The 26,384-nt window shown below is 23.3% G+C and overlaps 8 protein-coding genes across 14 annotated transcripts; 1 reads left to right on the forward strand and 7 right to left on the reverse strand.

The window, feature by feature from the left end:
• Positions 1-3,784: 3,784 nt before the first annotated feature.
• LOC122852376 lies at positions 3,785-5,937 on the reverse strand. Of its 2 annotated transcripts, XR_006373812.1 has the most exons (4): positions 5,629-5,937; positions 5,083-5,287; positions 4,250-4,552; positions 3,785-3,861 (listed from the first exon to the last, which is right to left on the reverse strand). XR_006373812.1 is itself a non-coding variant. In XM_044152138.1 (3 exons), exons 1-3 carry the CDS (start codon positions 5,848-5,850, stop codon positions 4,938-4,940), a joined length of 444 nt encoding a protein of 147 aa, XP_044008073.1. In that variant the 5' UTR covers positions 5,851-5,937; the 3' UTR covers positions 4,911-4,937. The 2 variants fall into 2 exon arrangements, 1 of the variants encoding a protein (XP_044008073.1); XM_044152138.1 differs by lacking the exons at positions 3,785-3,861; positions 4,250-4,552 and adding an exon at positions 4,911-4,954.
• LOC122852374 (splicing factor 3B subunit 4-like) lies at positions 5,932-8,411 on the reverse strand. Its single transcript, XM_044152136.1, has 5 exons — positions 8,343-8,411; positions 8,151-8,234; positions 7,834-7,917; positions 7,488-7,762; positions 5,932-7,419 (listed from the first exon to the last, which is right to left on the reverse strand). Exons 2-5 carry the CDS (start codon positions 8,182-8,184, stop codon positions 6,538-6,540), a joined length of 1,275 nt encoding a protein of 424 aa, XP_044008071.1. The 5' UTR covers positions 8,185-8,234; positions 8,343-8,411; the 3' UTR covers positions 5,932-6,537.
• Positions 8,182-9,136, reverse strand: LOC122852377 (biogenesis of lysosome-related organelles complex 1 subunit 1). 2 transcript variants are annotated; one of them, XM_044152140.1, is made up of 5 exons: positions 8,949-9,136; positions 8,790-8,862; positions 8,496-8,713; positions 8,343-8,422; positions 8,182-8,200 (listed from the first exon to the last, which is right to left on the reverse strand). In XM_044152140.1, exons 1-4 carry the CDS (start codon positions 9,007-9,009, stop codon positions 8,388-8,390), a joined length of 387 nt encoding a protein of 128 aa, XP_044008075.1. In that variant the 5' UTR covers positions 9,010-9,136; the 3' UTR covers positions 8,182-8,200; positions 8,343-8,387. The 2 variants fall into 2 exon arrangements, with proteins under 2 accessions (XP_044008075.1, XP_044008074.1); XM_044152139.1 differs by lacking the exon at positions 8,182-8,200 and adding an exon at positions 8,216-8,234.
• Positions 9,137-9,468: 332 nt separating this feature from the next.
• On the reverse strand, positions 9,469-13,710 carry LOC122850990 (snake venom metalloproteinase ACLF-like). Its single transcript, XM_044150033.1, has 6 exons — positions 13,483-13,710; positions 13,115-13,419; positions 10,130-10,713; positions 10,008-10,045; positions 9,809-9,929; positions 9,469-9,718 (listed from the first exon to the last, which is right to left on the reverse strand). Exons 1-6 carry the CDS (start codon positions 13,598-13,600, stop codon positions 9,469-9,471), a joined length of 1,416 nt encoding a protein of 471 aa, XP_044005968.1. The 5' UTR covers positions 13,601-13,710.
• Positions 11,661-12,517, reverse strand: LOC122852378 (A disintegrin and metalloproteinase with thrombospondin motifs 5-like). The gene is made up of 2 exons (XM_044152141.1): positions 12,308-12,517; positions 11,661-12,236 (listed from the first exon to the last, which is right to left on the reverse strand). The coding sequence occupies exons 1-2, from the start codon at positions 12,406-12,408 to the stop codon at positions 11,984-11,986; spliced, it is 354 nt and encodes a 117-aa protein (XP_044008076.1). The 5' UTR covers positions 12,409-12,517; the 3' UTR covers positions 11,661-11,983.
• A 658-nt stretch (positions 13,711-14,368) lies between the features above and the next one.
• Positions 14,369-19,104, reverse strand: LOC122852381 (transformer-2 protein homolog alpha). 2 transcript variants are annotated; one of them, XM_044152147.1, is made up of 5 exons: positions 18,910-19,104; positions 17,410-17,931; positions 16,925-17,154; positions 16,738-16,838; positions 14,369-15,241 (listed from the first exon to the last, which is right to left on the reverse strand). In XM_044152147.1, the coding sequence occupies exons 1-5, from the start codon at positions 18,922-18,924 to the stop codon at positions 15,216-15,218; spliced, it is 894 nt and encodes a 297-aa protein (XP_044008082.1). In that variant the 5' UTR covers positions 18,925-19,104; the 3' UTR covers positions 14,369-15,215. The 2 variants fall into 2 exon arrangements, with proteins under 2 accessions (XP_044008082.1, XP_044008083.1); XM_044152148.1 differs by lacking the exon at positions 14,369-15,241 and adding an exon at positions 16,047-16,147.
• Positions 19,105-19,715: 611 nt separating this feature from the next.
• Positions 19,716-25,946, forward strand: LOC122852380 (RISC-loading complex subunit tarbp2-like). 4 transcript variants are annotated; one of them, XM_044152142.1, is made up of 7 exons: positions 19,719-20,055; positions 20,706-21,042; positions 21,128-21,281; positions 21,361-21,658; positions 22,058-22,207; positions 22,314-22,425; positions 23,382-25,946. In XM_044152142.1, exons 2-7 carry the CDS (start codon positions 20,715-20,717, stop codon positions 23,522-23,524), a joined length of 1,185 nt encoding a protein of 394 aa, XP_044008077.1. In that variant the 5' UTR covers positions 19,719-20,055; positions 20,706-20,714; the 3' UTR covers positions 23,525-25,946. The 4 variants fall into 4 exon arrangements, with proteins under 4 accessions (XP_044008080.1, XP_044008077.1, XP_044008079.1 ...); XM_044152143.1 differs by lacking the exon at positions 19,719-20,055 and adding an exon at positions 20,111-20,498 and having other exon boundaries at positions 23,382-23,945; XM_044152145.1 differs by lacking the exon at positions 22,058-22,207 and having other exon boundaries at positions 19,716-20,055.
• Positions 22,436-23,356, reverse strand: LOC122852382 (5-formyltetrahydrofolate cyclo-ligase). Its single transcript, XM_044152149.1, has 3 exons — positions 23,091-23,356; positions 22,747-23,002; positions 22,436-22,673 (listed from the first exon to the last, which is right to left on the reverse strand). The coding sequence occupies exons 1-3, from the start codon at positions 23,223-23,225 to the stop codon at positions 22,453-22,455; spliced, it is 612 nt and encodes a 203-aa protein (XP_044008084.1). The 5' UTR covers positions 23,226-23,356; the 3' UTR covers positions 22,436-22,452.
• Positions 25,947-26,384: the final 438 nt, after the last annotated feature.

Genomic DNA, 26,384 nt, shown 5'->3' on the forward strand with positions numbered 1-26,384 from the left:
ATGACAAAATAATATCATGTTGTATATATTAAGTACTATACCATGAATGAAAAAAAATAAATAAATAAAAATATAATGATGAAAAAAAAATACACGCAAGCATAGCCAGGAAATTGACAATGTGCTTTCAATGACTCAACGAAACAAATAAATTACAGTCTCATTTAAAATAAATTTTTTTTCTTTTTTTGAAATGACAAATATATTAAAATATTACTACTGTATGTTTACTGTATGTGACCATCAAAAAATATGTACAAACACTATTTCAAGTGAATGATTTTTCAAGAGTCACCCACTTGAGTTGATCATTTTATGATCAACAAGTATTTTGCCGTGAGAACATCCACTTGAGTGTTTCTCCATCAACCATAAAAAAAACGAATTCCAAACTAAAATGAAATAAATATTTTTAAAAAACAAAACAACTCAACGCTTTCATTCAAATCTAAAGAGTTATAATATAAATTGTTTTTTTTAAAAGCAAAAATTTTATATCTTAAAAGCTTTTTTTTTATATATATTTTCGTATCTAACTTTTTTAAAAAAAAAAGTTGATGATACTTTTTATCAGTTAAAAAATTAAGAGAAATATAAATAAAAAGGACAAATATATATTATAAATGAATATAAATAAAAATAAAGGCAAATTTAGTGAGCAATCGGTGATCTCTCCGGATGTGGCTATCAGAGGCCTCAATTTGCCGGTTAAAACAAGTTTCAAATAATACAAAATTCATGGAATAAAAAGAACAATAAGAAAAAGGAGAAGAAAAAAAAAACATCGTCATCAAAGTGCACAAAAACAGTAGAGAATTGAAAAAAAAATAAAATAACCAAGATAGTCGAGGGTTTTTTCGTGGAAAAAAAAGAAAAAAAAAAAAGGCCAAATACAAGAATGAGTGGTTGTCCCCTGTTGCTGGATAAGGCCCAAAAAATACTAAAGTATAAGAGAGAAAGAAAGAGATTAAAAAAGTGAGTAAGAGAGAAAAAAAAAATTGGAGAATAATTCGAGGCCTTGGTCAGAGGTGGGCCCCAAGACATTCTTGAACTCGAAAACCCACTTAGCCCTCGGGACGTCGAGATTAGAGGGTCTGTGAATAAAATATATAAGAAAAAAAAAAAAAAAAAAATTGTTTGTGTATATGAAAGAAAAAGAGAGAGAGAGAGGACTGATTGTGGGTCCTATCTTTTTGAGAACTGACCGGCAATGGAAAAAAGCAGAGGTGGTATACTGATAAGAAGGAGCCGGGTGGCTTTTAGACTGTCGCGACATTAAAACTACTCCCCAGTGAAATCACCACTTTTAAAATATATATAAATAAATAAATAAATCAATGATAAATTTATAAATCCAAGGACATCAATAAATTTATCCTACTATATATTTTCTTTTAAAAAAATACTAAAGAATTTTGTTAAAAATTTTCCAACAATTTTTAATTTATAAATTTGATTTTAACAATAATTAATTTTTTTATTATTGTCATTTTAGTTGATGATGATGAAATTAGTGTTGACATCAAAATAAACATATAGGTTTTATTATTTTTGACCTGAAAATTTTTAATGATGTGATGACATTATTGGTTTAAAGCGATGACAGAGCTCTTTCAATATAGAATTTTTTTTTATTTGATTCTGGATGAAAGGTATCTTCAAGTATATATACCTGTTTTATGTATTTCGTGTTGGCTCAATACTTGATTGAATCATTTTCACGTAGGATTATATATTTTATTAATCAATTCAAGTAGCTATGTATAATTAATCATAACTGACACTTGTTTATACATACAATAATAAATTTTTTTTTCTATTTATAATTTCTATAAATTTTTCATTATATCAATAAAATATATATTTAATTTAAAATAATAATAATAAATAAATTCTTCAAGTTAATTAACATAATAAAATAATCTGTAATGATATTTTAAAATTTTAATCACAAATTGAATTGAATTTTCTTAACCGTTATATTCCGTATCAATTTAATTGGCAATTGATTATATAAATATATTTTTTTTATTGATATTTTAATGAAGAAATTAAAGAGTTGAAAAAAAAAAATTTACAAGTTAAATATATTTTATTAAATATAATATTGATGAATCGATTTGGTAAAAATAAAAAAAAATATTTATATTTATTTATAAAATAACCGGACAAATATTCATTGGGTTTGACTTTCACACGAGGATTGGCATATGTTGGATTGCCAACGTTATGCACGAGTGAGGCGCTAATTATAAAATTCTAGTATATGTATATACTGATGTGTATAAACAGTACAAAAGCCTACGTGCGCATGTTACTTATTTAAACTAAGAAAAATAAATTAACAGTAAAAAAAAAAAACATTAAAAATGTTACATAAAAAAAAGGGGGTAAAAGAGGATATATAATGTAGAGTGCCGATTAAAATCGCTCTTGCAAAATGTCGATAATTAAGCAGGTACTGGTTGTATATGTATTTAATACATACGTGCTCAAGATGAAAAATAAATTAAAACAGAAAAAAAAAAAACAATTTTAAACAAGAGGGATGGGCTTTGTGATGAAATCCGATGGTAAGAACTAATTAAACAGACTACATGCAGACGATTGGATTAAATCTTTCTGATGTACTGATCGTATTTTTTTTGTCATCGATAATCACATATGTATTATAAAATTTTAAATAATAAAAAAAATAAAAAAAAATTTGTCAGGTGGATCATTAAAAAAATTAAAAACAAATATAAATTTTTTTTCGCTTTATCTTTCAATTTAGCGGCAAATCCGGAAGAAATGCAACAGCTAAAATGAAAAAAATAAAAAAACCGGTTAAATTCCAAGATCATCAGATTCAATCCAAATTTAACATGTTTATTTTTGCAGTAAATTTTTTTTCAATTTTACATCTTCAAGGAAGATGTGAAAAAAAAAAAAAATTCATACGTCATTGAGAAGTAAATGAAAAAATAAATAAATAATTTTTTTTTTTTTAAAAACAAGTGTTAATCATGTTGCTATACACATGACCCATTTGTCTTTGTTTATAAAATTAATAAAAATAACTCAAATAATTATATAGTTTTTAAATATTATTTATAAAATTTTTTTTTTTTTGAAATAATAAATATTCAAGTTTTGTAGAATTTTAGTTATCTTAATTTGTTATTATTATTTTTTTACTAACAAGAAAAATTTTTAAATAAATGTTTGAATTTATATTTCCAAGTAGAATTTTATTTATTACTATGCGCCAAATATAGTTACGAATGTAAATGCATTAGTATCTATTTCGAATTTGAAATTGTTTAAATTACCATGTCGTACAAATTGTACAAATAATATATTGCCAATGTTGACGAACAATTTCGATGTGAATATATATTTACGACAGTATATATATTTACTTTTCCAATTATTATATAAAATATTATATACAATTAATAAAAAGAAACAATCCCACGAATATAAATATAAAATAATAGATATTTATATTTTAAATTAAAAACAACGCAAGATGAAAAATTAAATAAAAAAAATATATTTCTACTTACAATTTTGCCCCTTTACTTTTGCCAACAAATACGTGGGTGTTGATCCGGATCTCAACTCATAAACGGGATTATACGGCGGTAAACCAACATCAACAATGGCCTCGAGGATAAAATGAAATAATAATGAAAAAAAAAAATTGTAATATCAAATAAAATAATACAAATATATGAAAATAAATAAAAATATAATCACCAATGATTTGTGAGTAAGACATTTTTTTGTTGTTGCGTGTATTTAGATAACAAAAAAAAAAAAAAAAATTCAACGAACAAAGTTCATGAACTATGGACAGAGGGTCCACCAGATCCACTGAAAAATAATTTTATTATATCATAAAAAAATTAATGTATTTTTCAATTGATATATATTAAACCAATAAATAACAATATATCTTTGTAATTATAAAAAGTAAATATACTTCCATTACAAATAAATTGTAAAAAAAAAAATAAATTAATTCTGTCAAAGAGAAAAAAAAAAAATGAGATAATATAATGAAAGAAGAGAAAAATATATAGTCGTGAGAGAAAACATAATGTATATTCAAGTGAGTTTAAAACCAACATTAAAAAAAAAAATGAAAAAAATAATATAAAATATAAGAATAATAAAATACGAAGACATTTCGTGCGATTATTTTTTCCCCTCAAATTACATCCCTCAAGCATTACCCGACTACTTTTACCAAGTCTTTTACCATGGTCCTATCTTCCGACTCACTCAAAAGGCCCCTTCGGACATGTCTTCTTAATTGTTAATGGGAGTTACGCCCATCTGGATCCTCTGTTTATAAAAATTGAGGAGGAAAGAGAGAATTAAAGAGAGAAAAACGGGTTTAAAAAAATGATAAAGATGAAGAAAATTAAGAACAACTTTTTATATATATTTATATTTTTTTTTTTTGTTTGCAATATTAACCATATGCCTGATGGGAGAACATTATTGGAGGAGATGAATAAAGAGGAAGAAAACGGATGAGTAAGAAGACATTCCAAAGTATCTAAAAAAAAAAATAAATCAAGTAATTAATAATGATAAATTAAACATTGACATTAAACATTAAAAAAAATAAAATTAAGATTCAAATTATTAAATTTTTCATTTAAAAAAATATATCTTTGTAATTTTAGCATTTTACTTGATAATTTTTAATGTTTAAATTAGTACTAATGTGTAAAATAATAATAAAAGCAATTATAGTTATGCTATAATAAAAATAAAAATAGTACAAGTTAGTAAAGTAAAACAGCACAATAATTTTCATGTAGATTATTATTGCATATCTACTAAAAAAACTGTTATTAGACTATAAAAAATTAAATAAGTCATGTAATGAGCTTACCTTGATATTGAATAGTTAGAAAAAAAATTAAAAAAAAACAATCTCAAGCAACGATAGGTGCTTGAAAAAATAAAGAAAAAAAAAAAAAAAAAACAGTCATTAGAATTTTTATCTAATATGATAAAAAATAATTAAAATAGTTAATTTATTTTTTAAATTAATTAATTAAAAAAGATGGCACCACTTACTCATATGTGAAACACTTGATTCTGGTGGATAGAGAAATAATTTCTTGTTGGTTGTTGATGTAACATCAGTTGTTGGTATTGGAATAACATGAATTGAAATATTATTATCATCAACACGATGATTATTATCACCAATTGATTGACCAGATACAAATGGTAGTGTCATCCAGCTTTGACGATAATTCACCAGTAAATAATTGCTTACCTGAAAAATAAATGAAATTATTAAAATTTATTAATACAACAAAAAAAAACAACATATTATCTATATTCTATAAATATTTTTTTCTATCAATTTTTTTATTTGTTTATTCATTTTATGATGATAAAATAGTTTACAAATACATTTTATTTAAAGATTTTATTTTTATCAATTTTGAAAGTAAATTTTGATAAGATTATCACGTCTAGTCATATTTTTTTTTAAATGAAAAATAAATTTTTTTATTCGGTAAATAAAACTCAAGTTTAAATATATTTTATATTTTCTTTTAAAAAAAAAAATATATGTAAAATAATTTTAAAAAATTGAGTAATATATCTTACAGAAGAAATGATGAATAGTATTAATATAGCAACACCAAGCCAAAAATACCAAGCTTCCCAAAAATGTTTTGGTGGTTTACGTTGTATAAGAAGACAACATTGTGCATTACAACAACAATAAAGACATGATTTATCTGTACAAGAAAATGGTCTTAATGTTCCAGCTGTATTTGTTATATTATTTGTATTAACTTGATTACATTCATAAGCAATTCTTGCCATTTTAAATGCATTTGTATATTTTTATCTTGTATATTATATTATCAATCTTGTAAATTGATGATTATTAAATATCACTGATAAAATATCTAATTTTATCTATTGATCATTTTAATATTTTAAAAAAACCAATCACTGTTAATGAAATAAACACCATTTACTCCTGTAGTATATTTAAAACAGGCTCTGATGTTGTAATATCACTAAAGGACTAGCATTAATAACGACCATGAAATAAATCGATAAACTGACCGTTTTAGCACCTGGTTTAGTCACGAAAGCTACGATCGATATTCAAACTGACCACTACATATTTTTTTCTTCTTCTATTATTCATCATACTATAGTGTTTTTTGTTTATATATATATGTTAATAATATATTTAATCTATTTTATTTATGTCATCAAAATCTATCCAATTTACACAAATAAAATATTTTTTTTTAAAAGAATTTTTGATTTATTTATATGATAATATATACCTTGTATAAAAGTACAAAAAAATAAATCACGTTTAAACAATTATTTAATAATTAAACGTCATTATATGATCCATTATATCAATGAAAATTGATGAAAATTAAAATTTGCTAAAATAAAAATTAAAATGATTAAAAAAATAATAAAAATTAAAATATTGAAAGTAAATAAAATAAAATTTGAAAAAAAAAACATAAAAATATATATGACTTAATATTGAGGTTGATTTTCATGTGGTGGAGGTGGTGGTGGTGGTGGTGGTGCTCCCCTTGGTGGAAATGGTGGTCTAAATTGTTGTTGTGGTGGTGGCGGAGGTGGTGGTGGATGTCTCCATCCTTGTGGTGATCTTTGTTGTTGAAATTGTCCAAATTGTGGTGGTGGAGGTGGTGGTGGTGCATCAGATGGTGGTGGAGGTGGTGGATATTGTCCAATTGATGGTCCTTGTCCAGGCCAATGTGGTGGTAGTGGTGGTGGCGGTGGTGCCATTATTCTATGTCCTTGTTGTGATTGTGATGCTTGTAATGATGGCATTGGTGGTAATGGTGGTGGCATACCAGGTGGTAATGGTGGATGTGAACCTCCCATAGACATTGGTGGTAATGGTGGTGGTGGTATTGTACCACCAAATAGATTTGGTGGTGGTGGTACTGGTGGAGGTGGTGGTGGATGTTGTCCCATTCCTATTGGTGTTGTTGATGGTGGTGGTGGCGGTGGTGGTACAACCATTCCATGATGCATCATTGGATGATGACTAGGATGCATTTGATGATGATGATGATGATGATGATGTTGATGTTGATTTGGCATTGGTGGTCCTTGCATTGACATTTGTGTAATTGGTGGTGCATCAGCAAATAATTGATGAGGACGATCAGCTTGTGATAATGGATTTTGAGCTGCCAATAGACGTTCAGCTGCTGAACCATGACGTTCACCTTTTGCATCACGTTTAAATGCATATGACACTGATATTGGACGATTACATAAATATTGTCCATTCATTGCTTCAATACTAGCATCTGATGCATCAAATGATGCAAAATTTATAAATGCAAAACCTTTTGAATTACCAGTTTCTGGATCACGCATAATCTAATATAAAAATCAAAATAATTTTATTAATAAATATGCTAAAAAAAATAAAAGAAAAAAAAACTTACCTTTGGTGTTTGAAGAATAACTCCAAAAGCACTAAATGTATCATATAATAATTTTTCATCAACTTCAGGATCTAAATTACCAATAAATATATTTGCACCAACATCAAGATTTTTTTGATGTGCACTTGCTTTATTTACTCTTATTGGTTTACCATAAAGTTTTATCATATTCATTATTTTAATTGCATAATCAGCATCTTCTTCACCCATAAATTCAACAAATCCATAGCCTTGATGTAATTGTGTAACTCTGTCTTTTGGCATGTGAACATTTACTATAAATAAAAAAAATTAATTAACATAGTATTATAATTTAATATGTTGTTTTGATTTTTCTTTTACTTACCAACTGGTCCAGATTGAACAAATAATTCCCATAATGAAGTTTCAGTGACTTGATCATCTAAACCACCAACATAAATCGTGGCATCTAAAATAAAAATAATATTTTTTTAATGAGCATTTAAAGATAAACATGTCAAAACAAATTTTGATTCTATTTACATTGTGAATAACCTCTTAACAATTTAAATAATATTTTTTTTTGACAGAAAATTGACACAAAAATAAACACAAAAGTTTTTATTTACTTGTACTTGGATATCGAATTTATTTCTAATATTTAATGTTATTAATATTTAATATTTATAAACAATTGTTTACCTTGATTTCGTTCCGCTATTGGACCGGCTGCCATGATTTGTCTGTTGTCTCTTTTTTTTAAAAAAGGGGTATAATTTAATCAAGCTTGATTTCCATGAACATAAATCAAAACATATCAATAATTATCACATAAACATATATATTTAAACAAAAAAAAAATTATTTATTTATATTAATAATTTAGTAACATACTTATATACAAATAAAAATATAAATTAAGATGAGTTTCATAGTTAATTAATTGGTAGTTGGTCTAGAAGGATCCTGAGTAGCTGCAAATAAAAAGTTACATATTTTAGACAAATAAATAAATAATCTTTTTGTATAATAAATAAAAAATAACACCTTTGTATGAATATTCCAAAGCTGTTGCAATTGTTCTCATATCACCCTCAATACTTCTAGCCCAATTTTCAGCATCACCAATTTCTTTTAATGCACTTGAAAATGATTCCACCAGTGTCAACCAAGAATGAGTTTGTTTAGCAAATGCTGTTGCACTTTGTTGTAATTGTTTAGCTTCAGCATCAAGTTTTTTTTGATTCAAGTATGCTTGAGCAACTCTAAAATAAACAACAAAAATTTATTTATCATTTGTTTTTTTATCTTCAATTCGATTATCATAGACAAGTGGTTTACCCAACATTCAGATGATCAACAAGAGCTTGAGTCAAATTATTAGCAGCTTGAACAGCTTCTTTTCTTTTTATTTCTAAAAAAAACAAATTAAATTAATCAAGTAATAACAATAATAATAATGTAAGAAACTTGATCAACAAAAGTGATTATTATCTGTACCTTGAATTTCTTTTCTTGCAGCTTGTTTAGCCTGGTGTTCTTTGATGATACTTGACAACATTTTGTATTCTTTCACGTTATATTATTTAAAGTTTTAAATGTAAAAACAGTTTGTTGTTATTAGTAATGTCATCAATGACATATTGACATAACAAATAATGACATGAGGAAGATTATAGCTTTTTTATTCCGGCAGATGGCGATTGTTTGAACGAAAAAAAAAAAATATATCAATAATTCAAATCAAGTCCAAGAAAAGTCTTAATTTTAATTTAAAAAAAACAAAACGAATTAACAAGGTTAAATAATATTATTTTTTTTTTCAACTCAAATTTATTATTTTATCTTTTAAATTGCGTGTGAATAATAATACTTGAAAAAAATATTATTATGTATATATGTAACACAAGAAATACCATAATTATATTTATTTTTACGAAAAAAATAATTGATTCATTATAAACAATAAATGAAGTTTTTAGTAAAATCGAATTTTTGACTAAAAAATTAACTTGTATCATCATTTGTCATTATTTGATAGTTTATCTTCAGCATCAGAAAATTCTTTTGGTAAATATCTTGGCATTGGTGTACCTTTATCTGCTGGTTTATTATACAAGCATGTAAAATTACGTGTATGTAAAATTCTATTCAACGAGTTCAATGAACATCGTGACCATGGTGCAGTAATTCGATCTTCTGGTTTAAAAGCAGACATAATACCTGTTCCTTCCATACATCCATAATCTTCATCATGCTCAAGACCAAATCTAAAATTAATTATAAAAAATTATAGGAATGACTAAAATATACAATTAAATTATAAGTTTTTGTTATTTTTAAATAATAAAAATACTTACGAGTGAGCCACTTCATGTGCTGCACTGATAATATCATTATAACCATATTTGTTTGTAATAGTCATAGACGACAATGCCCAATTAAGTCGAATGACACACATATATTCAAGTCCAGCATAGCCTTAATAACATAGAAATAAAATTATTAATTATATTATTTATATATTTTTTTTATTAGTTATATAATAATATTATTTACCCATAGTTAGACAAGAAGAATCATCACACAAAGGCAATCTATTGAATAATAATTTGTATTAATTAGTGAAATAAAAAAATTTATAGAAATAATATGGCTGTATATTAGTTATAAATACTAACAATGTCATTGTAACTAAATAATCATAAGTATCAAAAGGAAATGAATCGGATTGTTCATACCAAAATCTACCAGAGGCTACTACTATCTTATTTATATTTACACCCTCACGAAGCCTATAATCTGAGATATATGTCAATGACTTTTCATTAGTACAAAAAATAATTCCAGCAATTGTAAAACGAATTTCTGGTTTTTTAAAAATTCGATATAAATGATTAACTCCATGCCAAAAAGGTATTAAAAATGTGAGTGCCTTTATTTGATCATTATTAAATGTATCCATAAAATATTTATCAAGAATAAACAAAGTTTCAACATATAATATATCTGGTGCTACTGATGCATCATAACTATCATAATTGTATCGTCGTTTTCTACTTTTTATATTTTCTGTATTTGTAATTGAATCTTTTTGAACCTCAGTTATTTTGTAAACAATATGATATTCAGAATTTTTCTCAGGTATTAATTCAAATGATGATTCATCTGTTTCAACATTTGAATTATCAGAATTAGAAAATTCATTGTGAAAACGTTCTGGTAATGATGTTATTGCTAAACCATGTTGCAACATAACACCACTCTATTTTTAAAAATTATTATTATTATTATTATTATTATTGTTGTAATAATATAAATTGATTTTTAGATTGATTATTTTTTTTTTACTAAAATACTTCTTTTTTTTCTGCCATTTGAGTCTACATCTTCTGCTATCAACACTGATGTTGATGAATTTGAGTCCGTATATAAGTTAGCAGCAACTTGACCCCAAATCTTGATTAAAAATTAAATAAATAAATTTCATATATACCTATCTGTATTTTTTTTTTTTTTTTGTTATAATAACTATAGTCTTACGTTATCAAGTTTAGTATATGTTGGACCAGAATCACCTTTATCCATTTCCCACATTGGTGTATCATTACTAACCAATGCACTTGTGCTTGGCTCTAAACTGATATTAAGAGCTTTACCAAAAGGTTTTAATTGCACATTTGTCTCATTAGTATCTCTTTTATTCAAAAAATGCACCAAGACGACACTGTACTCAGGAACTAAATAAATAAATAAATATTAGTATTGATATTATTATTATTATTACAATTATTATTAAATTGACTTACGTTTACTCTCATCAGGTGTTCCAAAATGAAAAGTCTTTTCTTCTCTAGTCATTCGACGATGTATTGCATCTGATGGTAATACCATTGCAATCAATGATAATAAAAATATCTTCCACATGATTGATGAATATAAACGTTGTATTATTTTACGTCAATAGAAACTTTATATTAATTTTCTTTGTGTTATTTTTCGAAACAACACAATACTTTTATATGTTTTTATTATCGATAAAATTGTCATTTTTTTTTGTTTTTCTTTATAATTGTTTTACTTATTTATCTATAATGACGTCGATGTATGCATAATAATTATTGAGTAGTTATGAAAAAGTATACATTTATCATATCATTTTTGATGCTTATTTTGAAAAAAAAAAAAAAACAATTTAGATTAATATAATGGTTTGAGGAAAACATTAAAATTTATTTTCCGATATTCAGTTTTAAAATAAACCCTATTACACACTAATAGTAGTATAAAGTCCAAATTTATCAAGGTTGAATGATACAATTTTTTTTTCAATTCAAATGTATTATTTTATCTTTTAAATTGCGTAAGAATAATAATACTTGAAAAAATATTATTATTTCATCACTATGTAACACAAGAAATACCATAATTATATTTATTTTTACGAGAAAAATAATTGATTCGTTATAAACAATAAACGCAGCTTTTAGTTAAGTCTAATTTTTTACTAAAAAATTAACTTGTATCATCATTTATCATTCATTATCTTCATTTTGTAGTTTATCTTCAGCATAAGCAACATCTTTTGGCAAATACCTTGGTATTGGTGTACCTTTATTTTCTGGTTTATTATACAAGCATGTATAATTAGAACCATGGAAAAGTTCATCAAATTTATCTAATGAACATTGTGACCATGGTGCAGCAATTCGATCTGCTGGTTTAGAAGCAGCCATAATACCTGTTCCTTCCATACATCCATAATCTTCATCATGCTCAAGACCAAATCTAAAATTAATTATAAATAATAAAATACAAATAAATTATAAATTTTATTTTAATATAATAAAAATATTTACGAGTGACCCATTTCATGTGCTGCATTGATAATATCATCATAACCATATTGGTTTGAAAAAGTCATAGACGATAATACCCAACCACCTCCAACGATACACATAGTCTTAACTCCGGCATAGCCTTAAAAACATTTAAAATAAAATAATCAATTATATATTATCTATATAATTTTTGTTAGTTATATAATTATAATTATTTACCTCCATATCCACAATCATCTTTACTCATACATAATTTCTTCCTAATAAATAATAATTTAAAAAAAATAATATAATGTCATAAAAAATTTATAAAAATAATGACTGTATTAGTTATAAATTATAATACAAAAAAAAAAATACTTACGATGATACTGTAACTAAATAATCATAAGTATCAAAAGAAAATGATTATCCAAAATCCCAGCTTATGTCTCCCAACCTCTTGAGCTTTAAGATAAGGACTGATTTCCAAAGTTACATGTTCAAGGATCTTTCATAATTTTTGTATATTCAAATAAAAATACATTATCAACCCATAAATATTAATCAAGAACAACTTTTTCAACGTATTGTATTGATCATGCTCTTTATTGTATCTCTTTGTAATTTCTTTTTGAATATTGAATATGATATTCAATTTTGCATTATGAATTCAAATTTTCATCTGGAACATATGAAATTCATCTGAAATTTAGCGAAAGATTTGTTTAAAACGTGTGGCAACATTTGCACCATTTGCAACAAACACCACTTCTATTGAAAATTATTATTATTATTATTATTACTATATAAATAAATATTTTAATTAATTATTATTTAATTTACCAAAATACTTCTTTTCTTTTTGCCATTTGGATCTACATCTTCTGCTATCAACACTGATGATGATGATGTTGACTCTGTATATAATTCAGCAGCAACTTGATCCCATACGTTATCAAGTTTAGTAAATGTTGGACCAGAATCACCTTCATCCATTTCCCACATTGGTGTATCATCACCAATAAATGCACTTACGCTTGGCTCTAAAATTATTTCAAGAGCTTTACCAAAAGGTTTCAATTGCACAGTTGTTTCACCAGTTTCTCTTTTATGTAAAAAATGAACTTCAACGACATTGTACTCAGGAACTAAATAAATAAATAAATATTATTATTGATATTATTATTACAATTATTATTAAATTGACTTACGTTTACTCTCATCAGCTGTTCCCAAATGAAAAGTCTTTTCTTCTCTAGTCATTCGACGATGTATTGCATCTGATGGTAATACCATTGCAATCAATGATAATAAAAATATATTCCACATGATTGATGAACTTTATGTTATTTCACGTCAATAATAACTTTATTTTTTTCAAGTGTTATTTTTCGAAACAACACAATTCTTTTATATGTTTTTTTTTCGATGACATTGTAGTTATCATTTATTTTATCTTTTAAATTATTAATATTAAATTTTATAATTGTTTTTTTTCTATCTATGATAATGGCAATACATTTATATGCATAATAATTATTTAGTAGATCAAAAAGTATCTAATTATAGACATTGTAGACATTTATTTTTGAAGGAAAATGATAATAGAAATGATTTAGATTAATATAATGATTTAAGGAAAATCATAAAAACCTTCAAAACACGTGTCTAGTCAAGTGAATATAAATTACAAGATTTAACAAATAATTGTTCAAGGAAAATTTTAAAATTGATAACAAAAAAAATTTTAGCTCACATACTTATAAAAAAAAAAATAACTATATACTTAAGATTATTTTCGCTATACTTTATGTTTAATCATTTAAATATATCGTAAAAAAATTCAAAATTATATATTTATTTTTTTCGATTTTTATTTTAACATTTACACATTTTTTTTGAATTTATTTTTTATACTTTTTATCATATAAAAATTTAATTATTTATTAAAAAAATTAATACATCTAAAATTTAAATAAAAAACAAAAAATATAATATACTTTCTTTCTTTTTATTGTGACAGAAATGTTTAAATATAAAAATTATTATTTTTTATAAATAAACTTGGATTAAAGAAAAAAAAAAAAACCAAATAAATTTGGAAAAGGAATATAAAACAAGTTATTTCCACTTTATTAAACATTGACACATAATATTTAACATAATAATAATACAAAACACAAATAAATTTTTTTATTTTTTTATAAATTGTTTTCTTTTTATTTTCTTCTATTTTATTGGAAGGAGGTGTTGGATTAATGGAGGGATATTAGGAAGGATCAAGTTGATTTGAATATATTTACTTTTTTATTTTTTATATAAATCATTTATTGAAATTCTTCTACGATATTATTATCTCAAAAAATAAAAACAAACTGATAAAGAATATGATCAGTAAATATATTAATATAATTTTTATTAATTTTTTTTTTAAGATGTTTTGCAATTTTCTGATGAATTCTTGATAATTGCACGTGTTGTTCGCCATAGGCATCCCCGACCCACAATTTATTTATTTATATTTTTAAATTTTATTAAAAAATTCTTGAATAGGTCCGGGATTCATTAAGCTCAACATTCGAATTTTTTTTTAATCACTTAAATTTTTTTTTTTATTTTTCTTGATGCCTTTACTTCACCCGAAGGCAGTTAGTTAGTTTATTTTTTTTTATTTCTTCAAGTCTCGAGACTTCTCTTGCCGTTTTATTAATTAATTATTTATTTAATTTTTGATTTCTCCAGATCATATTCTTTGTCACAATCGCGAACTCAAATAGTTTTTATTTTTTAAATTATTATATTTCATTCTTGACTCGATATTTTTTCTTTAATTTAAATTTTTTATATTGCGTTTTCAAACTGTGTATTGTTCTAGCAAGATAATCTTGATGTGCAAATCTTCAAACATTTTTCACGTTTTTTTTTTACTTCAAACTTCCCTCTATCATCCAATACCTCTTGATTCAAAACCTTATAAACAAACAAACATGTTAGAGAACTTACAATTTCTATTATTTTTATTTTTTAATTTTTTATATAATTGTGGTTTGTGTTGGTAAATAATTTCATTATTTATATAAAATTTAATTGTTTTTTAAATGTTTTTTTTTCATTTAATTTAAGTTTTTTTTTTTTCTGGGACTTGTACCACAAAACTATTAGCTGCATATCGTTAGAAAAAAAAATAAATAAAAAATAAAAAAAAAAAAAAAACGATAATTCACTGTCAAAACCCAATATACTATGAATAATTTTAATTAATTTTTTTTTTAGTGAAAAAAAATTTCTAATTTACGAATTGGTAAAAAGGTTTTTCTTTTTAATATTTTTTAAAATTTATACAATTCTTATTTAAATAAAAATTAATAGTATTCCAACTTTTACATTATAGCCATATGAATATAGATCGTCTTGAACCTTATTTTCTTTAAAATAACTAGATAATCATCATGAAATTATAATCATGAATATGCATATTTTATTTCATAATTTGTTTTGTTTTTTTTTTACTATTAATATATAATTTTTTATTATGAAAATAAGGTTTTTCCCTATTATTCAAATATTACGATAAATATCGCGTCAATTATTAATATAAAAAAAAAAAAAAATAAAAGAAAACGAGAACTATTTGATTGAAAAATACTCGGATATAAATTTTTTTTTTTTTCTCATAAGACGATAATAAGATCAATTTTAAATCACATTTTCTATATTTAAAATCCCGATAAGTTGTTAGTATATCGTTATGATTATTATCTCTTATTTTATTCCATTTTTTTTTTTTATTTTTTTGTTTATTAATAAAAATTGAAGAAAGAGGGAGGGATAAAAGGTTCCCGAACCACCTGGCCATCTCGATTGAAATTCATCGACCTGAAATTCATCAAGCAACAAAAAGAAAATTCTATGATTCATCTTTTTTTATTTATAAACCGTCTATTATCTTGATCCAACTAATCTCTCAATATCCAAACATTATTACAAAAAAAACAACAAAAAGAAACAAAAACAAAGAAAAAAAAAAAACAAAAATTATATATTTTTCAATATAAAGATATAGTGAAAAAAAAAAAACAAAAAAAAAAATTAAATAATCGCGATGTTATTTATATTTTTAAATATTATTATTTTTCACATCGGATTGAAATTTAAACTCTCATTACTTATTTAAGATATAATACAAGAGAGAGAGAAAGTAAGAGAGAAAAAGTGAAAAAAAAAAAAAATTTAGAAAAATATTGGGAAGATTAAAATTTTATATATAAAAAAATAGACAAATCAGCTATGTTCATACATATCAGCAATATATAAAATTTAAATTCGATAAAATTTTCATTTGTTTTATTTATTATTATTATTATTATTATTAAAATTGTTGATAGCTGATATATAATGATGGACAAACTGATATGTCTATTTATGACGATATTCTGAATTTGGAATGTTGGAAGGATCAGACTTACGTGGCGAGTAAGAGCGTGACCTGGATCGATCATAACGTGATCTACGACGACTGTAATAAGGACTTGGTGAACGACGATAGCTTCCTCGATGATTAGATGACCTTAATCATAATAATAATAATATTAATTAATTAAAATTCATTAAATGTAAATAAATTAAATGTAAAAAAAAAAAAAATACACTTACTCTCTACGACGTGGACCACCACTTCCACTACCACTCCATCCTCGTTCATTTAAATGTGTTGGTTTACCCATATAAATACCAGGTGTTGGTGTATGTGCACGTTGTGTTATTGAAAAATCAACTCTTATTCTACGACCATCAATTTCCATACCAGAACATTGTTCTTTTGCAACTTTAGCATCTTCACTTGATTCAAAATAAACAAAACAAAAACCTCTTGATCTGCCAGTCTAAAAAATAATATATAAAAAGTTATTAAATATTATACAATAAGTAATATATATATAATTTTTAATTAATAAAAAAAAATGTCGCCAAAGGCCTTTAACAAGTTGTTTATCCTTAAAATTCAACTGTTCTAAAACTTTGGCTTTTTAATATTTACTGTATCCCATTAGCTTGATAGCTAATTAATTTATTATTAGCTAATTATTAACTATTGGTAATAAGAGAAAAAAAAAATGAATATTTAAATTAATAATTACTTTGGCATCAATGACAACTTGAACACGTTCAACTGGACCATATTTTGAAAAAATATGATGTATTTGTAATTCAGTTGTATATATTGATAATCCAAATATACCAAGACATCTTGATGGACATGGATTATCACGATTACCAACATGTCGTCGTCTTGATGACATTGGACTTCTTGAGTGTGATCTAAACATATTTTTATCACGTGAATAACGTGAACGTGAATATGATCGTGAATGACTTCTTGAATATCTTCCATCACCACCACCACCACCTCCTCTACCACCACCTCCACTACGATATGGTGATCGACTACGACTTCTTCCTGTTGTATATTTGGCATTACGATATGATTTTCTTCCACGTGATACTGAACGACTCCTTGATCTTGAATATTCTTTTATTGACCTGTGTCCAACATCTTTATGTTCACGTGATTTACGTGATCTTGAACGTGAACGTGAATCACGAATACCTCCATCATCAGCACGAGGTCTTCTTGGACTTGGACTTCTACTTCCACTGTGCTAAAATTTATACAAAAAAATAAATTAACTTACATGACATAAATAAATGAGTTAATTTAATTTTATTATGATTATTTTTTATTTCTATGTGGGAGAGAAGTTAAATTAAAATTTTACTATTTTAATAATACTTTGATATTGTTATTAACATGAAAATAATATGTATGACTTTTTTTAATCAATTATTTTTAATGACATTATTGTGTTTATATTGTTTTTTTTTTTTAATAGTAGACTTTATCGTTCAACTAGTTTGTCTATCAATAAATTACATTTTTGTTTACATTTTTTTTATTTTCATAATTAGAAAAATTTTAAAAAAAAACTCATTCGACTATATTATTATGATAAAGTTCTCGGGTTTCTACCAGCTAGCTACAAAAATAGATTATTTTTTATACATTTTTTTTTCTCCACCCAAAAAACTGAATTTAGAAAATAATAAAAAAAAAAAAAAAAAAGAAACAAGCTAACCTTTATAAGAGGAAAAAAAAAAGTCTGGTGTTTCCTTAACCTCATTTTACATATCAAGTCATATTTTTTTTACATTATATCATTAATCATTAATAGTCATAAATAATTGATGATTAGATAAATATTAATATTTTTTTTTTATAATTGAAATATATTTGTTTAATTGCTAAGCAACCAAAAACAAAAAAAAAAAAAAAAAAAAAAAAGAAAAAACTGTCAATTTTCTTTTTTTTCCAATTAACTTGATTTACTTTTTTTTGATCTTTATATCAATTTAAAATTAGAAATTTAATTGTCTAATAATGCTGACTCAATGTATAACTAGAAAATTAATGTAAAAAAATAAACATTAAAATAATGATTAAAAAAAAGAAATGTGTGTGTGTGTATGTATGTGTTAAATCGATACCGCTATGCAGCATGTTGTGTGTCTAAATAAATAATTTTAAACAAATAATTAAACAACACTTAATTATATTTAAATAAAATAAAATAAACACATACCTCATTGTCACTCATTATTAATTAAATGCACCTCTTCAATAAATACACACACCGGTTATTTATTTTATAAAATAAATTGTAAATATACACTAAAATGTGGCGTCACGATAATAATGGCGTATGACGATGAGATTAAAATTAATATGAGAGCTGCGCACACACGAAACACAAACGGCATCTAGTCTTGTGGAGAAATGAAAAACTATAAAAAAAAAAAACAAGCAAACCTATCAATATTCGTTGTTACCAGGGTTACTTGTTTATTGGAGAACACCAAATTATATCCACCAATTAAAACGCAGTTACCATAGACAATGTTTTTTCATTTGTCAATGCATATTTTTCAAAATGGCGGTACAAAAAATAAGCGCCAAAATTCAAATATATATTTAATTTTTTTTTATAAGTAAAAATTTTAAACACTTGTAATTATTTTAAATAAATATTTTTAATGTTAATTAAAAAAAATATCGATTACTTGTTGTATAAATATTTATAAAAGAATATAATTTTTTTTTTTTCTCTCGATAATGTATAGTTTTTAAGGATAATAAAATTTATTCAATTATATAAATAAATAGAGATAATGAGATTAAAATATATTTAAAAAATAATAAATAACTTAAAATTCTAAAAATACTATTGATAAATAAAAATCAAATAGCGCAGTCGCATTTAACTATAATATATTTGTCTTTTTCACTCACTTTATATTTTAAATGTTAAATATTATTATCCTTTTCTTTTGTATAAAGTAAATATAGATATATATTAAATAAAGATAAAAAAAAATATAATTGCAGACCAGGTTATTACCAACTCCCAAAGATCAGTTCATCATTGACATCGGAGAAGAATTCAGTAAGGGGTTGTAATAACCACCTCTAATTTTTTTAATTCTGTCGTAAAACGAATCAACGCTTTTTGTGAGCAATTGGATCAATCACAAAAAGCGGGATTCGCTTTTCGCATAGAAGTAAAAATTTAATAATAAAAAAATTTTATTATCAATGATATTTGACACTCTAATAATATCACATTAAAAATTTAACTTAAAAAAAAAGAAAATAATCAATTAAAAACTTTATCCAGTGTCATTTGTGAATTGTGATATAAAAAAAAATTTAAAAGTTTTAATTAAATATCGTAAGTACACATTATAATTTATATAATTAAAATTAAAATTTTTTGTATTTTGATTTTTTATTTATTTTTGGAGCTGTTTTATTTTTAATTTTTAATATTTTTTTTTTTTATTTTTGGAGCACTGGAGAGTTTGACCTCTCTCTCATCATACCAGATTAAGTTAGGTCTTGGTTGTCATTTTTTCCCTAGCCAAGTGTACACACAAATTATTTTTATAAATGCTCTTTTTTTTTGTCATATGTACTAAAATTTGTTATTAATATTCCAAAGATTATCTTAAAAATTATTTCAAAAGTATTATTAACTTAAAAACAAAATTTATAATACACATTATTTAACAAGTAATTTAGGATAGTGTTTCTTTTTTTTTCTTTCATTTTTAATGTTGTTAATTTGACGTTGATAAATATGGATATCAATACAGCAATCATGTCGTATTTCAGGTAAATTATTATTGTTAATTACTATTTATTTAACCCTAATAATATTCCTAAAAATCATTCTATTTTTTTTTTTAAATGTTATTTATTTTTATTAAATTTAAAACTAATAATATCTTGAATTTTTTTGTGGTTAGTTATTAAATTTGTTAAAACAAATAATAACATTATAAAAATGATATAAATATTTATAATAATATTAATTTTCAGAATTAAAAAATGGCAGAAATGCGTAATACACAAATTAATTCATCAATAATGAATACTGTTTCTGTATTAAATCATCATACAAATCATAATAATCACAATAGTGGTCATCGACGAAGTAGACAACGTGCTGCTATGCAAGCATTGATTAGTGAAGCATTGCCACTTGATGAGGCTGCTAGATTAGAAATGCAATCATTACCATCTAAAACACCAGTATCTGTATTACAAGAACTTTTATCAAGACGTGGTACAACACCAAAATACGAACTTGTACAAATTGAAGGTGCTGTACATGAACCAACATTTAGATATCGTGTTACTGTTGCTGATGTTGTTGGTAAATTTATATATAAATATATATATATCTTTTATTTTGACATTTAATATTATATTTAAATGAATTTATAAATTTTTTTTTACAGCTATAGGAACAGGTAGATCAAAAAAAGATGCAAAGCATGCAGCTGCAAAAGCTGTTTTAGATAAAATTATTGGTGTTAATAGTGATTCAATTGTTGAAATGTCAATGTCAAATAATAATATCAATAATAGTAATAGTAATAATAGTAGTATGGAGTAAGTAAATTTAATGATAAAAAAAAGAAAATTTCATTTTGTTTTGTTGATAGTTAATGATGAATTTTTAAATATTTAGATCACAAAATCAATCAGATTCTTCAGGTAATTGTGGAGATGAAAAAATAATAAATAATCCAATTGGTTCATTACAAGAAATGTGTATGTCAAGACATTGGCCACCACCAAAATATACAATGGAAGGTGAATCTGGATTACCACATGAACGACAATTTAAAATTGTTTGTATGATGTTAAAATATAAACAAGTTGGAATGGGAAAAAGTAAAAAACTTGCTAAAAGACAAGCTGCACATAAAATGTGGCAAGCATTACGTGATTTACCAGAATCAACAACTGGTCTTGATGATGATGAAGTAAGTTTAATATTATTTTTTTCCTGCATGATAATTTATTAAATTTTTTTTATCATTCAAAATAAATAGCATATTTATAAATATTTTATAAATATAAAAATAAAGTTTATATATAATTTTATAATATAAAAATAATTTTGAATGATAAAAATAAGTGGAGATGACTAGATGACACAAAAATATTATTTTTTTTTTTTTTTTACATTACAAATTTTCATAATAATCTATAACGGACAATCGTTTAGTTTATTAATAAATTATTATATTATTATTTGAACAAAAAAAAAATTTTATTATTGAGTTATTTTATCATTTCCACTTGAAGAAAATTGACATTATTATTTATATTTAAATATTGGTATTATTATTATTTTATTTATAAATAAATGTCCGTTATAGATTATCGAGAAAAATATTAATGCGTCATCACGTTATGCTGAATTAAAAGACGTTAAAATTCCAACATTAACAACACCACATCGTCAAAAAGTATCACAATTTCATAAAAATCTTAAAACAGCAACTGGTATACAATTGTCTGAATTACAGGTTTGTAAATTATTGTCAAATTAATTCATTATTAAATTATTATAATTAAAATTTTAATGATTTCTATTTTATAAAATTTAATTAATTGGTTTCTCTTTTTTTACAGAATACTTGTTTGAATGATACGTTAGTTAATTTGGTACAATTTCTAAGAAATATTGCAACAGAACAAAATTTTGAAGTTACATTTGTGGATATTGAAGAAAAATCAATGACTGGTAAGTTTTTTATTATTAATAAATTTTTTATCTTTCGGTTAAAATTAAATCAAGATTAACATCTTGCTCATTTGTTGGTATATCATCTTTAATTTGTTCATTGAATGCAAGACCAATTAAATATGGTTTTTTATTTTTCAATTGAATATAATTATTAATATATTTATCATAATATCCCATTCCATGTCCCAATCTTTTTCCAGACATTGTAAAAGCAACACCAGGAAGAATAATTAAATCTAATCCCCCTAAAATTAAAAAAAAAAAAGAGGATAAAGCTCAATAATATTTCAAGTTTTTTTTTGAATTAATATAAACTACCTGTTAACAAAGCATCATCTCTAACATCATTAACAGATGGTTGTTTAATATTCCATTTAGTTATTGGTAAATTTTCATAATCTTGTATTGATTTTAATTTAACCATTTTCATTAATTTTCCTTCATACATTGGAATAAATACTTCTTTATTATTGTCAAATATATTTTTTAATATTGACAATGTATTTATTTCATTATCAGTACTTAAATATATAGAAATTCTTTTGCTCAATTGATACTGTGGTAGTGCTATTAGCTAAAATATCAATAAATAATTATCAATAATAAATTCTAACCTCATTTTAATATGATAATATTTATTTAAATATAAATAGATATATTACCTTTTTATAAACAACATCAGATTGACGTCCTAATTCTTGTTTATCAATATTTTTAATTTTAATATCAATTTCTTTTCTAATAATATTTTTAGCTGTTTTAATTGTATTATTCATTGTTGTCGTGACTTTGTTCATTCTACTTGATTTCGAGCAAGTGGTCTGACATCAAATGCAAATGATTTGTTATTTTCTTTAATTTATCTTTTATACGTTTCAAAGTTCAAAAAACAAGAAAAATTTTAATAAAAATAATAATATTATTATTAATATTATTATTTTTATGTTATTTAGGTCAATGTCAGTGTCTTGTACAACTATCAACTCTACCAGTTGCTGTTTGTTTTGGTACTGGATCAACAAATGAAGAGGCTCAATCAAGAGCTGCTAAAAATGCTCTAGAGTATCTTAAAATAATGACAAAACAATCAAAGTGAGCCAACGCCCTAATTCTGCCAGTTAATAAAATTAAAAATTATAATTTAATTAATAAAAAAAATTTTAATTTTAATAATTATGAATGTATAAAAAAAATTAAAAATAAAAACTGGCAGAAAAATATAAATATTAAAAATTTAGATAAAATTAAAAATAATAAAAAAATTGATAAATCATTAAATATTAATAATAATAATAATAATGATAATAATAATAATAAAATAAAAAAATTATCAATTGAAAAATCAAAAAATAAAAAAATAATAAAAACAAAACAAAAAAATAATAAAATTAAAAATTTTTATATTTCAATTGTTAAAAAATTAAAAAATAATTTAACATTGAAATATTATAATAATATAATAAACATTCCAAATTATAATAAAATGAATAAAAAATTTAAAAATTCAATTGAAAAAATTTTTTTGAATAATAAACATATTAATATTTCAAATATTCAAAAAAATATTCAAAAAAATAAAAATTTAACAAAAATATCAAATATTAAATTTAATGAATTAAATTTTTATCAACAAATGATGTATGGCGAATCATCAAGATATTTACCAAAATTTAGTAATTTAATAATTGATGAACAATTAAATTTTCATCAATATGAACATGATAATTTAACAACAAATCAAATATTTAATTATCCAAATAATACAATGACCTATTTACCATACGGTCAATATGTTAATCATGATATTGCTGATGATCATCATCATCCACATCATGGTTTTCAATATCAAACAAATATTTATTCAACAAATCAATATGTATTGTCATATACAAACAATAATATCACTTCTCAGTTACAAACTGCTCGACAATTTAATGAATAAAATTGATATGTTATTCATTTTGTATAATAAGTTATGTTATTAATAACATATTGTCTTATGACTGAATAATTTTCATTTATTTAATTTATATTTTTAAAGATGCGATAAAAATTATTTCAATTGATGATCCATGTTGAAATAAATTTTAACTTATCAATAGTATAATTTTTAATCATTAAAATGATTCAATGTTAAAGTTATTCAATTAATGAATTAACTAAAAAAAAAAATATGTGAATTATTCAAATTTTTGATGTTCAATATATATGTCGTTTAAGAAATTAAGATGTTTTCAGAAAAAACAAAAAAAAATTATCATGAAATGTAAATTTAAAAACTTTGCATGATATTTTCTTGCTTTTTTTTTTTTTTCTGTTTTTCTAATATATGAAATTTAAAAATTCGTAGTAAAAACTAATTGATATTTAATAATTAGTATAAATTCATGTGTTATATTTTGGTTAAATAATTTTTTAAATTTAACAATTTGATTTAATAATAAAAAATTAATAGAACAATAAATATTATTAATATATAATTTAAGTTTTTAGAACACACGTGTTGACTTTAATGTGTGTATTGAATTTCATAGAATTAATCGAAACAAAAAGTCAAATTTAGCAATGAAACGTGTCTTGATTTTGAAAATGAAATAAGAAAAAAAACAACATTACTTACATGCAAAGTATTAATGCGTGACTAGTATGAATTTCGAATTTCGTATTGGTTCAATGATTTGACATCAGTTGGAATTGAAAAAAAAAACAAAATCAAAGTAACATGCATTTTTCTATTGTAATTAAAAAATTTTATTGATATTGCAAAATTTTATTGCAATTTTCAAATAAAATTATTTATTATTTTTTTTCTTTTTTTATAAAAAAATTAATTTTTCATAAAAGTAAATGATAATTAAAAAAATTATTTTTATTGAGAATATTAAAATTAGTTAAATATTTACAAAGCTCATGTAAAAAAAAATATGGATAAAATTTTTTTTTCTAATAAAAACAATAAAAATAAAATAATAACAGAGTTTAAAAAAGATAAAAAAATTTTATCCATTAAAAATGTATATTTATTTTTGTTTCAACATCAATTGAAATGTTTTTTTTTTTTAATTTAATTATTTATAAAAAGTTACGTTAATTAAGAAATAATAATAATCATAAAAAAAAAAAATTCTATTTATGGAAAAATAATAAAGTATATCTATCTAATTAAAAAACAAGAAAAAAAATATTTAATTAAAAAAAAAAATACGACAGCAAAAATAAAATATTTATCTGTTTAAAAATTATTTTTGCGAACTGAAATTTTGTCGTTTAAAATTCAACTTTTTTTTAAATTTATTTTTTTCTTTTTTTTTCTTTTTTTGTTTCATCTGGCATACAGAATATTTATGATCAATAATCCAATTAAAATACAATTATTAAAAAAAAAAATACTTTAATCTCAAAAAATATACATGTACCTAATAAATCTGAGGTTCATTAACCGACCTATACCCGACCATCAGAAATTGTTGTTTTATGTATGAATGTACGTGTAATATTGTTAATAAAATATACTGATGCTTATGAATCAAAATAATGATGTAATTTTTTATTTAACCTTGTTACCTAATATACCTATACGATTTATTTTTTATTGTAATAACTAATGCTTGGCCCGAGACGAGAATTTTTCTAAGAATATAGATGAAAGCTGTCTCTATAATTGCCTGACAAATTTGAAAAAATATCTAACAATGTATTTTCTTAGGAGAATTTTTGAAAAAAATAAAAAACTTGAAAATGATATTGAGAGAAAAAGGACAACCAAATCAAATTTCCAGAAGACTGATGACAGTTGTCATAATAATAATAGAAAAACAATTTATTAACAATATTAATAATTCGAAAATTAAAAAAAATTCAACTTGAGTAGTATTATTATTGTGATTATATAAATATAAGAAGAATGTTCCATTGCAATTCTCTAATGGTTATTATTTTCCATCGCTTGATAATGC

This window comes from Aphidius gifuensis, linkage group LG3, assembly GCF_014905175.1.
Source record: "Aphidius gifuensis isolate YNYX2018 linkage group LG3, ASM1490517v1, whole genome shotgun sequence".
Lineage (NCBI taxonomy): Eukaryota > Metazoa > Arthropoda > Insecta > Hymenoptera > Braconidae > Aphidius > Aphidius gifuensis.

Excerpts from the sequence above, each read along its gene's own strand:
- LOC122852380 (XM_044152142.1), top strand. The coding sequence starts at position 20,715 with ATGGCAGAAATGCGTAATACACAAATTAATTCATCAATAATGAATACT. Across the intron at positions 21,043-21,127 it reads TACTGTTGCTGATGTTGTTG|CTATAGGAACAGGTAGATCA; the intron begins GTAAATTTATAT and ends TTTTTTTTACAG. Across the intron at positions 21,282-21,360 it reads AGTAATAATAGTAGTATGGA|ATCACAAAATCAATCAGATT; the intron begins GTAAGTAAATTT and ends TTAAATATTTAG.
- LOC122852377 (XM_044152140.1), bottom strand. The coding sequence starts at position 9,009 with ATGTTGTCAAGTATCATCAAAGAACACCAGGCTAAACAAGCTGCAAGA. Across the intron at positions 8,863-8,948 it reads TGCAAGAAAAGAAATTCAAG|AAATAAAAAGAAAAGAAGCT; the intron begins GTACAGATAATA and ends TGTTTTTTTTAG. Across the intron at positions 8,423-8,495 it reads TTTGGAATATTCATACAAAG|CTACTCAGGATCCTTCTAGA; the intron begins GTGTTATTTTTT and ends TTTTATTTGCAG.
- LOC122852374 (XM_044152136.1), bottom strand. The coding sequence starts at position 8,184 with ATGGCAGCCGGTCCAATAGCGGAACGAAATCAAG. Across the intron at positions 7,763-7,833 it reads TGTTCAATCTGGACCAGTTG|TAAATGTTCACATGCCAAAA; the intron begins GTAAGTAAAAGA and ends TTTTATTTATAG. Across the intron at positions 7,420-7,487 it reads TTATTCTTCAAACACCAAAG|ATTATGCGTGATCCAGAAAC; the intron begins GTAAGTTTTTTT and ends TTTTTATATTAG.
- LOC122852376 (XM_044152138.1), bottom strand. The coding sequence starts at position 5,850 with ATGGCAAGAATTGCTTATGAATGTAATCAAGTTAATACAAATAATATA. Across the intron at positions 5,288-5,628 it reads TACTATTCATCATTTCTTCT|GTAAGCAATTATTTACTGGT; the intron begins GTAAGATATATT and ends TTTATTTTTCAG.
- LOC122852378 (XM_044152141.1), bottom strand. The coding sequence starts at position 12,408 with ATGTGTATCGTTGGAGGTGGTTGGGTATTATCGTCTATGACTTTTTCA. Across the intron at positions 12,237-12,307 it reads GCACATGAAATGGGTCACTC|ATTTGGTCTTGAGCATGATG; the intron begins GTAAATATTTTT and ends AATTAATTTTAG.
- LOC122852381 (XM_044152147.1), bottom strand. Across the intron at positions 17,155-17,409 it reads AAGTTGTCATTGATGCCAAA|ACTGGCAGATCAAGAGGTTT; the intron begins GTAATTATTAAT and ends ATTATTTTTTAG. Across the intron at positions 15,242-16,737 it reads GTCACGCTCTTACTCGCCAC|GTTTTGAATCAAGAGGTATT; the intron begins GTAAGTCTGATC and ends TTTGTTTATAAG.
- LOC122852382 (XM_044152149.1), bottom strand. The coding sequence starts at position 23,225 with ATGAACAAAGTCACGACAACAATGAATAATACAATTAAAACAGCTAAA. Across the intron at positions 23,003-23,090 it reads CTGATGTTGTTTATAAAAAG|CTAATAGCACTACCACAGTA; the intron begins GTAATATATCTA and ends TTGATATTTTAG. Across the intron at positions 22,674-22,746 it reads AGATGATGCTTTGTTAACAG|GGGGATTAGATTTAATTATT; the intron begins GTAGTTTATATT and ends TTTTAATTTTAG.
- LOC122850990 (XM_044150033.1), bottom strand. The coding sequence starts at position 13,600 with ATGTGGAATATATTTTTATTATCATTGATTGCAATGGTATTACCATCA. Across the intron at positions 13,420-13,482 it reads AACAGCTGATGAGAGTAAAC|TTCCTGAGTACAATGTCGTT; the intron begins GTAAGTCAATTT and ends TTATTTATTTAG. Across the intron at positions 9,719-9,808 it reads GCACATGAAGTGGCTCACTC|ATTTGGTCTTGAGCATGATG; the intron begins GTAAGTATTTTT and ends AATTAATTTTAG.